This window comes from Ictalurus punctatus, chromosome 9, assembly GCF_001660625.3.
Source record: "Ictalurus punctatus breed USDA103 chromosome 9, Coco_2.0, whole genome shotgun sequence".
Lineage (NCBI taxonomy): Eukaryota > Metazoa > Chordata > Actinopteri > Siluriformes > Ictaluridae > Ictalurus > Ictalurus punctatus.
The window spans coordinates 9,462,501-9,476,043 of NC_030424.2; the positions used below are offsets into that span (position 1 = coordinate 9,462,501).

At 38.4% G+C, this 13,543-nt stretch overlaps 2 protein-coding genes across 7 annotated transcripts in view; one reads left to right on the forward strand and one right to left on the reverse strand.

Annotated features, from left to right (window-relative positions):
• Nucleotides 1-9,642, forward strand: part of LOC108270370 (thrombospondin-1) — a 9,799-nt gene extending 157 nt beyond the window's left edge. The window contains exons 1-23 of one of the 2 annotated variants that reach the window (XM_017476983.3): nt 1-82; nt 232-318; nt 470-1,029; nt 1,712-1,787; nt 1,895-1,987; nt 2,087-2,196; nt 2,458-2,583; nt 3,033-3,129; nt 3,274-3,447; nt 3,631-3,807; nt 4,011-4,184; nt 4,275-4,402; nt 4,493-4,645; nt 5,053-5,271; nt 5,352-5,459; nt 5,873-6,032; nt 6,137-6,255; nt 6,621-6,855; nt 6,988-7,215; nt 7,307-7,578; nt 7,670-7,767; nt 7,857-7,996; nt 8,109-9,642. The exon at nt 1-82 is cut by the window's left edge and continues 157 nt beyond it. In XM_017476983.3, the coding sequence (XP_017332472.2) occupies nt 258-318; nt 470-1,029; nt 1,712-1,787; nt 1,895-1,987; nt 2,087-2,196; nt 2,458-2,583; nt 3,033-3,129; nt 3,274-3,447; nt 3,631-3,807; nt 4,011-4,184; nt 4,275-4,402; nt 4,493-4,645; nt 5,053-5,271; nt 5,352-5,459; nt 5,873-6,032; nt 6,137-6,255; nt 6,621-6,855; nt 6,988-7,215; nt 7,307-7,578; nt 7,670-7,767; nt 7,857-7,996; nt 8,109-8,116 (3,516 nt within the window). In that variant the 5' untranslated portion in view covers nt 1-82; nt 232-257 and the 3' untranslated portion in view covers nt 8,117-9,642. The remainder of the gene's footprint in view (nt 83-231; nt 319-469; nt 1,030-1,711; nt 1,788-1,894; nt 1,988-2,086; nt 2,197-2,457; nt 2,584-3,032; nt 3,130-3,273; nt 3,448-3,630; nt 3,808-4,010; nt 4,185-4,274; nt 4,403-4,492; nt 4,646-5,052; nt 5,272-5,351; nt 5,460-5,872; nt 6,033-6,136; nt 6,256-6,620; nt 6,856-6,987; nt 7,216-7,306; nt 7,579-7,669; nt 7,768-7,856; nt 7,997-8,108) is intronic. The other variant, XM_017476984.3, reaches the window with a different exon arrangement.
• Nucleotides 9,226-13,543, reverse strand: part of fsip1 (fibrous sheath interacting protein 1) — a 52,223-nt gene continuing 47,905 nt past the window's right edge. For 4 of the 5 annotated variants that reach the window (XM_047157570.2, XM_017477014.3, XM_017477013.3 and 1 more), the window contains one exon: nt 9,226-10,958. In XM_047157570.2, the coding sequence (XP_047013526.1) occupies nt 10,728-10,958 (231 nt within the window). In that variant the 3' untranslated portion in view covers nt 9,226-10,727. The remainder of the gene's footprint in view (nt 10,959-13,543) is intronic. The other variant, XR_008397058.1, reaches the window with a different exon arrangement.

Genomic DNA, 13,543 nt, shown 5'->3' on the forward strand with positions numbered 1-13,543 from the left:
GGCTTACTAAGTTCGAGATTCAGAACCAAAAGGATTAAAGCAGCACACGTTTGTCCATCGTTTAGGGATATCTGTTCTTCAGGTGAGTTATCTAAAGTTAAATGTACAATATATGACTGGAAATTAAATTAAAATAAAAAATAAAACTACACTGATCATGGCATGTGTCTAAGAATATAAAAGAAAGTCTGTTTAAAATAGTGAAACTACGAACATACTGTTTTATTTCAGTGCAGCTGTGTTGAGGTCTGACCAGAATGTTGACCGCGTTGTGTTTACTGCTGATGCTGTGCAGTTCACAAGGCAGCGGAATAGCAGGTGAGAACTAAAACGGACATGGCTTTAAGTAATATCATCCTTAAGTACTTGCTGAAATGTGACGATCTGGTAACGGAGCTGTCCACGAGTCTCCCGAGTACTGATCACTGAATGCGCATTTCTGTTTGCGCTCTCCCCTTTGTGTTTACAGAGAGCCGAGAAGACAACAGCGTGTATGATTTATTTGAACTCGCAAAAGTACATAAAAAACACCATGGGGTGAGCCTAGTGAAGGGACCCGACCCTTACAGCCCTGCTTACAAAATTCTCAACCCCAACATTATCCCTGCCATCCCTGAGCGTGTCTTCAAGGATCTCATATACTCCATCCAAGAGGAGAAAGGCTTCCTATTCGTGGCCAACATCAAGCAAGCCAAGAACACCAGGGGCAGCCTGTTCTCTGTGGAGAGGAGAGATGGCTCTGGTTCCATTTTTGAGCTCGTCTCAAATGGGAATGCTGATACTTTAGATCTGATTTATGCCACGGCAAACGGGCACCATGAGATCTCAATTGAAGATGCACAGCTGGCCAGTGGAAGTTGGATGAACATCACCCTGTTTGTGCAGGAGGACCGTGCACAGCTCTATATTGGTTGTGAAGAGATAAACACAAGGGAACTAGATGTGCCTATCCACCAGATTCTGACGCAGGATGTGGCTGATGTCTCTGTCCTTAGGATTGGAAAAGGAGCAGTGAAAAGCAGATTTATGGTAAGTGCTTCTGAACTTATATTCCTGAAGTAAGGCACCTAGGAATGCTTGGTTATGTCAGGTTATTTATTTTCCTCAGGGAGGAAATTTTTACTCCTCTCCTTTGTTCAGATTCTGGCATTTTCCTAGTCTGTACAGTGAAATGTTTTCACTGTCTGCAGAATTAAAGTAATCTACCAACACACCTATCCAGATAAATTGTCGACCAACAAATGTATACAACCACATTGTGTGGAGTATTTTCTTGATATCCTGTGTTGATTAAATATATTGTGTACTTTATATATCAGAACATATATCACACATACAATACATGTACAGAAGTGGGTGAACATATCTGATTTAGTGGGACAGTTTATTGTGAGCTAATATGACATTTTCTTCGCTTGTCATGAACTTGAGGAAATATATATTTAACCTATTGTATCACAGTCCAGTTTTTTGGGGCTAACCAAATTTATCCCCCAGCTCTCAACAAACCCTGATTGCTTGTTTTAGGTATGTTAGGAGCTGTGAGAAAGTAAAAATTTGGACTGCCTGGAGGGCCCTGCTACCCAGGTTAACTGAAAGCTCCCTTTCTGACAGTGCTATTAAATAATTGCAAGTAATACTAAAAGAGCCTCACTTATAGGAACCCACGCTTTATTTTCACCAGTTCACCATTAGCCAATTTTCTCTACAGGGAGTGCTCCAGAACGCACGCTTTGTGTTTAGGACCACTTTGGAGACAATCCTTCGTAACATGGGATGTGAGAGCTGTAAGTAATTACTCTAATCACGAAAACCTCACATAGTTCTGAAATGAATCATTTTTGGTCAAAGCTAGAGTAAGCAGTGCCAACATCATTGTTTGCTCTCTGGACAGCCTCGTTCATCATTGATGTTGTGACCCTGGACAACCCAGTCAATGGCTCCAGTCCAGCTATACGCACAGATTACACTGGACACAAGACCAAAGGTAGGCTTTTGCACATTCTTTCATTCTTTGTCCTCTGCACTCCTTGCTGGCCTGTAGAGTTTCAGAACAAAACTTTTTTCCTATGTTCCTTTGATTCAGATCTCCAGGACATCTGTGGCTTCTCTTGTGAAGACTTGGCCGGCATGTTTAAGGAGCTCAAGGGGCTTGGTGTGGTTGTTAAGCAACTGTCAAATCAGCTCCACCAAGTGGTGAGTATTGGAAACAGCTTTTCTCAGCTTGTGCTGTCTCTTCCTTTCTGTCTCTCTCCACCTCTCTGATCTACTGCCAAGTTACTTGTACTTTAATTACATCCTTCTCTGTGCCATACCTTAGACTCATGCAAATAATAACAATTTCTCATTATTGCTTCTGTCATTCTTATGCTTCACATTCATTTGCTGCAAAAGGCTGCCCTTGTCCTCAATGCAGTAGCTCTGCTAAAGCATCATGTTTACTTTGTGCACTTGCAGACTGCAGAAAATGCTCGAATAAAGACCCATATTCAGAACTACAGTGGGGTTTGCCTGCATAATGGCATTAGGTACAAAGACAAGGACGAGTGGACGGTGGACAGCTGCACCCACTGCACCTGCCAGGTAAGCCTGCAGCTATATTTGAATGAAATTATAGCAGATACCCCAATCAAATATATTTCTACTGGTTCTCATTTCAGTCAGCTAAAACCCAGTGTTGTTTTGACCTTGATATTTCATTTTTCCCATCTCCCCCAAGTTTCAATAAGTTGGACAGTAGTGACAGACAGAAGACAAGGCTCATAATGAGATCCAGATGAAAGCTTGTGTTTGTGTGAACTTTGCAGAATCAGTTCAATGACAACAGAGCACTAGCACATTAGTCAGTCTTGTTTGTGATTAGAAGAGGGTGTTAGAGTATTGCGAACAAGTGTTCACTAGACTATAATGCTAGAGACTGCCCTATGTAGGCCAAAGGTCAAGTGCCACATACATTTATTATATATATTATTCTGTGTGTATTCATTGTAAATCTTAATAATCTGGATTAAATTTAGTATTCCTTTCCATAGAACTCTGCCACTATTTGCCGGGAAATCTCCTGCCCTCTCATGCCTTGTGCCAATGCCACTGTGCCTGATGGTGAATGCTGCCCACGTTGTGGAACTCGTAAGTTAAGCATTTTTTAAAATGTTGCCAATGCATTGTTGCAAAATATGACTGCATTTGTCTAAACACGTTATTAAAATATTATAGCATTATTATTATTTAAGACAGCTAGAATCTGCTCTAAACAACTCTCTCCCTCTTCAGTGAATGACTATCCTGATGATGGCTGGTCTCCCTGGTCTGAGTGGACTTACTGCTCAGTGACCTGTGGCCGTGGCATACAACAACGTGGGCGCTCATGTGATCGCATCAACAGCAACTGTGAGGGTACCTCGGTGCAGACCAGAGACTGCCACCTGCAAGAATGTGACAAACGCTGTGAGTCATAATGCATGTGGGAACTTCAGACCTAATCTGTATCTATTCATTATGGATCAACTGATTATCCACACATTGTTTCTACATAAAAAAAGAAAAAAAACCCTTTATTTTCTGTACACAACATGCAAATTTTATATAATAAAAAGTAAGGATGACTAAGGTTAGAATTTTGTATTGCAGTCAAGCAAGATGGAGGCTGGAGCCACTGGTCTCCCTGGTCCTCATGTTCAGTGACCTGTGGCATGGGTGTCATCACTCGCATCCGCCTCTGTAACTCACCCACCCCACAAATGGGAGGCAAAGACTGTCAAGGAGAAGGCAGACAGACAGAACCATGCAAGATGTCCCCTTGCCCAAGTAAGCAATTTTTATATATTTATATAAAACTAGTATTTGTAGTTATTATTGTTAGCACTGTATAACAGCGTAAATTGTACATATTTAAGTAATTGGATTTTGTAAAATCACTAAATGGCAATGTATTTAACAAACATTAACCTGACACACATCAATCGTTACTGAAGACCCAATCACTGTTTCCCTCCCTATCTGTGGCTTAGTCAATGGAGACTGGGGGCCATGGTCACTTTGGGACTCTTGCTCTGTCACTTGTGGTGGTGGACTACAGAGCAGACATCGCCTTTGTAACAATCCTGTGCCCAAATATGGTGGAAAAGAGTGCACAGGTGACTCCAAAGGCACCCGCATTTGCAACTCTCAAGACTGTCCCATTGGTAAGCAGGGCACTCACTTTTAGTTTTTTATTTGTCTTCTATTCCCAACTATGTCCAGCAAACAACTGATCCTTTTTTTTTATTCTAAAGATGGCTGTCTTTCTAACCCTTGCTTTGCTGGTGCTAAGTGCACCAGCTTTCCTGATGGTTCTTGGAAGTGTGGGGAGTGTCCAGTTGGGTATACTGGAGATGGAATCCATTGTGAAGACATTGATGAGGTATGAACGTTGTGAAGAGAAACATGGTACATATATTATGTCACAAATGATAATACTGTGGCTTGTTAAGTGTAAACTTTGTTTCTGCAGTGCAAAATGGTTCCTGATGCATGCTTCATGCTCAATGGAGTCCATCGTTGTGAGAACACTAATCCGGGCTATAACTGCCTACCATGTCCTCCACGCTACTCTGGAACTCAGCCTTTTGGTAGGAGCAGTGATCAAGCTATGGCAAACAAACAGGTGAGAAATGTGATGAAGTTCTATATTGTTGTTCTTCAGACCTGTACAGTGTGGAATCCATCAATAGATATTATTCAATTTATGAACACCTGTATATTTGGCCAGAGTTTTGTTAAGTCTTTTGGAGTAATTCTGAAAAGCGGCTTTGTGGATGGTCTCTGGATCACTCCAGAGATGCCTGCACATATAGACACTTGGATCTTTTCTGATGACATTTAAATCAAACTTGTTATGAGGATGCATGATTCAACACATGCCACTTTAAAATTTACTTCTCAGAAACTTAGGAGATTTCTGTGCAGCCCTTAGTTTGATAATTACTGAATTACAGCAAGAAAAAAATGACAGCTCTCATCCTGTTCATTATGTGTAGAGAATAAGGCTCAGTCATATCATATCTCCTCTAGGTCTGTGCACCAAGGAACCCATGTGAAGATGGCAGCCATGACTGTAACAAAAAGGCCAATTGTATTTATTTGGGCGTTTTCTCTGACATCATGTTTCGCTGCGAATGCAAGCCAGGCTATGCTGGTAATGGTTATATATGTGGAGAGGACACTGACCTGGATGGCTGGCCCAACAGTGATCTCCACTGTGTTGAGAACGCCACCTACCACTGCAAGAAGGTAACTGTCTTCTTGACTGTATTCATAGAAACCACATCGCATTGAGATTGCAACCGCTTAATCTAAATTCAATCTTTTAGGACAACTGCCCTAGCCTTCCCAACTCTGGGCAAGAGGACTATGACAAAGATGGAATTGGGGATGCTTGTGATTATGATGATGACAATGATGGGATCCCTGATGATAGGGTGAGTTAAAAACACTTTTTCCACCCCTATGCAATGCTTGTTTATGCAAAGTACAGTAGGAAGAGTGGAGGCATGAACTGGTCTACCAGCAGTAACAATAATAGGTATAATGTCAGTGCTCAAAGCCCCTTTGGTTTTATATGTATGATTTAAAGTTCTATTGAGGGGGAGGCGGGACTGGACAAATAAATAGCATATTTCCTTGAGGAAAATCTTAAATACCAGCATAGATAGATTTTGAATAAAGCAGTCTGTGGTGTACAGCTCTAGGCAATGACGTAGTGTTCATGTTGATGGGGGGGATGAGCCGCACATTTTTAAATGGTTGCTTTGGTACATATCTTTGACATTACATTGTCTGCACTGATGCGCTTGGAATGTTTCAGTATTAAACATGTTTCTGTCTGAAACAGGACAACTGCCCATTTGTCTTCAACCCAAGGCAGTATGATCAAGACCAAGATGAAGTCGGTGATCGCTGTGATAACTGCCCATATAACAGCAATCCAGACCAGATTGATACCGATAAAAACGGAGAAGGCGACGCTTGTGCAATTGATATCGATGGTGATGGTAAGAGTCAAGCTTAGTAATATGATAACGATAGGGAATTGAACATTTCAGTTAAAGGGAACAGTCCAAAGATAACCTTGCTAATGAAAGGATTCCTTACTCAGGTATTCTGAATGAAAACGACAACTGCCCATACGTGTATAATGTTGACCAGAGAGACACTGACAAAGATGGGGTTGGAGACCACTGTGACAACTGTCCATTGGCGCACAACCCTGATCAGGTAAGTGACTCTCTATTCCTGACATGTTTTGTCAGTGACATGTTTTTAGAACTTGGTATGTAGGGCAACAAACAATGTTCAAACCCTAAAAGCATTGCTTCGCATGCACCAGACCAGAGTTGTCCTTGTATAATCTATATTTGAATATGTCTATATAATCTAGACTACAAGTTAAACAGGCACAATTTTTTATTGTGGTATTATATCATGAGCCATGAATGCACCTCTATCCGTGTGGGAGTGAAGACAGAGAATGACATTTCAGTAGAATAACCACTGAATTATTGAGGCATTACAAAACTAATTAGCAGTCTTTCACAATGATGGTCTGCACAACAGCTTCATTCATTATTTTCCTCCTACAGATTGACTCTGATTCAGATAATGTGGGTGACAAATGCGACAGCAATCAGGACATTGACGACGATGGTCACCAGAATAGTCTGGACAACTGCCCATACATCCCCAATGCCAACCAGGTCGATCATGACAAGGATGGCAAGGGTGATGCATGTGACCACGATGATGACAATGATGGTGTGCCTGATGAGAAAGACAACTGTAGATTGGCCTTTAATCCAGATCAGTTAGACTCTGATGGTAAGCACAATTCCAAACTTATGACTTGATTTTTGGATCAGGTTTCTTTGAGGTTGTTTTAAAAAAAAATATATTTTCTGAAATTTCTTTTTAACTTTCTCAGTTTGACCTAAACATTATATTTTCTTCTAGGTGATGGACGGGGTGATATTTGCAAGGATGACTTTGACCAGGACAATGTCCCTGATATTTTGGATGTTTGTCCAGAGAATTTTGCCATCAGTGAAACAGATTTCCGTAGGTTCCAGATGGTTCCTCTAGACCCTACTGGAACTTCACAAATTGACCCTAACTGGGTGGTCCGCCACCAGGGTAAAGAGCTTCTTCAGACAGTCAACTGCGACCCTGGTATTGCTGTTGGTAAGTACCTGAAAAATTCAATCAAATAGAACAAAAAATCATCAGTGAGGGCATAATTTAACCATCATCATTACCTTCTGTTGTTGCTCAGGATATGACGAATTTAATGCAGTGGATTTCAGTGGAACCTTCTTCATCAATACTGACAGAGATGACGATTATGCTGGATTTGTGTTCGGCTATCAGTCCAGTTCCCGCTTCTACGTGGTGATGTGGAAACAGATCACACAGACCTATTGGTCTCACATACCCACAAAAGCACAGGGCTACTCTGGACTGTCCATCAAAGTGGTCAATTCCACCACAGGTCCAGGAGAACACCTTAGGAATGCATTGTGGCATACTGGAGACACAGCAGGACAGGTAATTAGCATTTGCCCTTGAAAAATGCTAGGTCAGATCTTTTTTGCACAATGTGATATTTACATCCCATTTTGACCATCTTAAATTCCAGGTGCGCACTTTGTGGCATGACCCCAAGAAAATTGGCTGGAAGGATTTCACTGCCTACAGATGGACCCTCATCCATAGACCCAAAACTGGACTTATCAGGTTAGTGTCCATCTTAAGACCTTTTGTTTTATAGCAGAAACATATAATACATGGTTCAAACCTGGTCATCATCCTGTTTTTGTTTTCAGAGTCATCATGTATGAAGGCAAGAAAATCATGGCAGATTCTGGAAATATATATGACATGACATATGCTGGTGGAAGACTTGGCCTCTTTGTTTTCTCTCAGGAGATGGTTTACTTCTCAGACCTCAAATATGAATGTAGAGGTAATTTACATTATTTAATTTTTAGGAATTAAATTGAAATGAGAATAGTCCAGATGAAAGCACTTTGGAGATTGGTTTACTAATATTTGTTTTGTCTGTCCTTTTCTTTCAGATGTCTAAAAGGATGATTTTTTAGGAATGTGTCATCATTTGTTGTTGTTGTATCAACCTAGACAAATAAATGTGTGTTATGAGACAAGGCCCAAGGAACTCTGTGATGGTGGGACCAAGGCAACAAAAGGAAAAATTATGAGGTCATGTGACCTTTGAACTAAAATCAGCTGGATAATGATCATATGCCTGCAGTAAAGCAGGTAAATCATCATCTCTGCATGGAATAGGGAAACAAAACCCTTTAAGACTTTTCCATTTCTAAACTGCTCTCCTGCTATTGAGGACCCCCCAAAAAAGAAGAGTTATTGTTTATAATATAGATGTACAGATCTGCTGTGGACTATGATGCTGAGAGAAAGAAACCTCACATAATATAAAGTAAAATTGTAAATCCATGTCCTTTTAATAGACAGACATGGGCAGTCGGTTACTTCAAGCAAATGAGTGTTTTCTCTATGAATGTTTGTCAGAAAGACCCCACTTGAGGTTGTGTACTAACTGAAAAGCCACTTGCCCTTTTCTGGAGGCATTAAATACATTTGAATGTTCTCAGGGTTAAAGGGACCTTTGTCATCAATTTTTCAAAGCAATACAGTATGCACCACAAAAGTTATTTACAACAATACTTAGACCATATCTAAATACTAAATGAATTATTGCCTGTTACTATGTAACAGGCAAATAGACATTTCAGTTGTTACATTGTTCTAATTTATATTATTGACACCCCTTGTGTGTGTGTGTGTGTGTGTGTGTGTGTGTATATATATATATATATATATATATATATATATATATATATATATATATATATATATATATATATATATATATATATATATAGATGAAAAAAAAAAACATTGAGAACAAACTGGATCTTTGTGGTAGAATTTATTTTATTTTGTATTAAATAGTAATAACTTTTATCCAAATTCCAAACAATTTTGTAATTTTTAGCCATGCTTGTACTATGCTCTGCATTCTAAATAGCAAAGAAAGACAATATACAAATAATACCTCATACTAGAATATACATCAGTTACATTTTTATTTAGTTAGCAAGTGTAGTACAAATCGTATGTTTTCAAAATGTACATAATACAAAATATTTTTGCCCCATTTTTGCCCCATACCCCTACAGGGCATAAATGATTTTTTAATGTTGTGCTTAGTGAATGAATGATGCATTTTTAAAATAAGTTATTAATGATGTTTGATGTATTTGAAGATGTAGTTTCATGTTTGTAGATATGTGCTATTTAAATAATTTATCAGGAAGTGTGATGTTTTTGGAAGTGTTCTTTATGTATAAACAGTTTGCACAGTGATGTGAGGATGTTTTTATTGTCTGTTGTTGTTTTTGTTGTTGTTTTTGTTGTTGTTCAATCCCCCTCCCCAACCTCTGAATGAGGATTGCCTTGTACTATGAGGGTTGCCTTATATTTTTATATAAAAATTTCTCCCACAGAAATGCTGTTTTTACTGCTATGTTAATTTTTAAAAGAACAAACAATAAACAGTTAAAGATTAAACTGTTGTCTGAGTTTTAGCCAATGGAGTGACCAAAAATGATTATAATCAAGGTGTCAATCATGCAGCTAAGAAAATAACAATAATTTTATTTTTCTCCTCAATGTGTGCTCATAAATATATGATCTAAAATCAGGATCAAACACATTGACTTTGTGATTATTGCTGTTTTAACAGCATCATCCCATCAAACATTCCCACAGTGCACAACAATTTATATTCTGTTTAGCCCAAAAATCTCCCTAAACTCGATGACTGTCTGGCCATTCTCATCTGACCTCTCTCACCAACAAGGTGTCGCTGCCCACATAACTGTCACTCACTAGGTATTTTTTTGTTTTTCACACCATTCTGTGTAAACTCTAGAGACTGTTGCGTGTGAAAACCCCAGATCAGCTGTTATTGAAATCTCAAACCAGCCCTTCAAGCACTAAAAACCATGTCATGGTCAAAGTCACTGAGATCACTTTTTTTTTTTTTTAAACATTCAAGTCGGTGCATACACACAATTCACTCCAACTACTGGACTCCTCTAAATGAAAACATAGCCCAGGATTAAAAAATAAAAAATGGAAAGCAACAGAAGACAGAATGAATTCAGCACTTAAGGGCAAACATGCCTGGAATGTTCCCATAAATCAAATTAATAAATTACTTCTTTTTTTTTTCCAATTCAATTTTATTTGTATAGTGCTTTTTACAATAGACATTGTCTCAAAGCAGCTTTACAGAAACATATAAACACAGTATACAGATTTTAAATGTGCAAATTTATCGTAATTGAGCAAGCCGGTGGCCACGGTGGCAAGGAAAAACTCCCTAAGATGTTAAGAGGAAGATGTTCAGTTGAACTTTATCAATGTAAGGTACTTAATCAAAAGTAATGTCATGTATTTTTGTAATATTTTGCATGTATTATGAAATATTATAAAAACACATTACAACAGTATCGTTCTGTTATATAAAAAACATATTCTGGGCCCTACAGCCTCTATATTATTTTTGCTACTATTTACCACACTGATGCTAGCTTCTTTCTCATTTCTCATTAGGACTGCAGCTTCACCTGTGCTTCTTGTTGCTGTGTTCACAGCTCTTGGTTTACAGGAATGGTTGGAGTTTCACAAGTTTCCTGCAGCAACTCTGAGAGAGCAGAACTGGATAGACGGGGTGAGCTGGCCAGCAGAGACATTATCTGACTTTCTACAGCACAATAGGGTTTGGGGTATGAGAAACCTTCTGGACCTGAACCAGAACTTCTGTTCAAGATCATCTCACATTCCACCAGCAAGCTCTTCATCTGCTCTTCATTCAAACTCTGCAGATGAAAACATGACAGATCAGAGAAACACAAATTTGCTAAAGTAGTAACTAAAGTGACTGCAAATACTAATGCACTAGATCTTTAACTTCTGACAACTACATTAAAATTATTTTATCATTAAGGATTAGTGGAGAATCTAAACATGAATATTCTTACATTGCCATCTGGCACAAATTTGCTGTGAGAGGATGGTCTCATCTGAGCCCCCTCAGGATCTACCCAATGTCAAATTTTTCACTCAGACCTTGGCCGTCATATATCACATCATATCACATGCTGATTCTACCTTAGGTGATAATGACCAGAGTAATTTACCTATTTGGTAATAATCACTCTGGTTCCTCCTCTTCCATTTCATTTAGATTATTTTTTTCTTCTCTAAACTGTCAAGACAGGCTCCACAAACTTGACATATGTTTTTGGACTTGACTTCAACCTCCTCTAAGCTTGCCTAATGGGAACTTTTGTCTAAGAGAGTAACCCCGAATGGTATTCTTTCCATGCAAAAGTAATAACTAGGCACAATAACAGCAGATCTCAGGAAATATTATATATATATATATATATATATATATATATATATATATATATATATATATATATATATATATATATATATATATATATATATATATATATATATATAGATAGATAAAAAATTTATTTATTTATTTTTACATTAACACAAATCAAACCCCAACCAATGGGAAATTAGAATAATTGACTCTAAATGATAGAGTGTACCATAATGAAAACCCTACAAAAAAATGCAAAGTAGGTCAGTGGTCAGGATTTGGCACTAACTTTCTCGTGCTGGAATCTTGTGTTGCCCTGGGGAAAACATGTCTTTGGATCAGGGATTTATGTGTTTGAACATGCTGAAACTTATAACAGTTTCAGAAACTCTTGGGCTATCTCTGTAAGCTGTACAAAAATCACATAGGCATGTTAAATACTAGCCACTGGTGTGAGGTCTCTAGATAACAGCTTAAAACAAAAAGTGTGATTCTTGCTTGCTGTGGGTTCCCACTTGGCTGCACACTAAAAGACAGCCAATCTATTATATTAAAAGATGATAACCATAGCATATAGAGACTCGTATTTTGGCACAAAAAAGTAAAAGCAAAAGAAACATTTCCACCACCATGATGCTCTAATATGTTATGATGTTCACCAGTGTATTTCAATAAGCTGAATTAAAATTTAATTTAATTGAACTGAATTGGTTTGATTTGATACAGAAAGTTCTATGCCTTCATCGCCCTGGCACATGGAATGTTCTCTTTGACAAACCATTCAGGTACCTTTATTTAATAATTGTATACATTTAACATAGCTCCAAATTGCCTTGATGATCAAATATATGCTATGAATTTCAGAATTTAGTATTGGCCAAAAGACAGTCAGGGTTTTCTAATTTAGTTTGGTTGCTGTTGGGTGTATTTATCCAGTAAAACAGTTTTCTGTTTACAGTGCTGTGAAAAAAGTATTTGCCCCATCCTGATTTCTTCTGTTTTTGTGCATCTCTTATACTAAATTGTTTCAGAAATTAAAACAAAATCCCCAATTTAAATGAACACAACCCCAATTCCAGAAAAGTTGGGATGCTGTGTAAAATGTAAATAAAAACAGAATGCAATGATTTGCAAATCCCATAAACTCATATGTTATTCACAATAGAACACAGAAAACATATCAAATGTTTAAACTGAGGAAATGTACCATTTTAAGGAAAAAATAAGGTAATTCTGAATTTTATGGCTGCAACACATCTCCAAAAAGTTGGGATGGGGCAACAAAAGGCTGAAAAAGTAAGTGATACTAAAAAGAAACAATTAACAGGATGTTAACTGGCAACAGGTCAGTAACATGACTGGGTATAAAAAGAGCATCTTAGATAGGCAGAGTCTTCAGAATTCAAGATGGGTTCACCAATCTGTGGAAAATTGCATCTACAATATGTGGAACAATTCAGAATAATGGGAAGAGTTACAAAGCTATTTCAAAGGCTCTGTGACTGAAATAACCACAGTGAGAGCCATTTTCTCCAAATAGCACAGTAGTGAACCTTCCCAGAAGTGGCCAACCTTCCCAGAAGTGGCCGACCTTCCAAAATTCCTCCAAGAGCACAGCAACAATTCATCCAGGAAGTCACTAAAGACCAAAGGACAACATCAAAGGACCTACAGGCCTCTCTTGCATCAATAAAGTCCACTGTTCATGACTCCACTATCAGAAAGACACTGGGCAAAAATGGCATCCATGGAAGTGTGGCTAGGTGAAAACCACTGCTAACCCAGAAGAATATTAAGGCTCCTTGGCACTTTGTCAAAATACACGTTGATGATCATCATACCTTTTGGGAGAATGTTCTGTGGACTGAAGAATTGAAAGTGGAAATGTTTGGAAGACAGGGGTCCTGTTACATCTGGAACAAACCAAAAATAGAATTCCACAAAAAGATCATCATACCTACGGTCAAGCATGGTGGTGGAAGTGTGATGGTGTGGGGATGCTTTGCTGCTTCAGGGCCTGGGCAACTTGCAATAATTGACAGAAATATGAATTCTCCTCTCTAA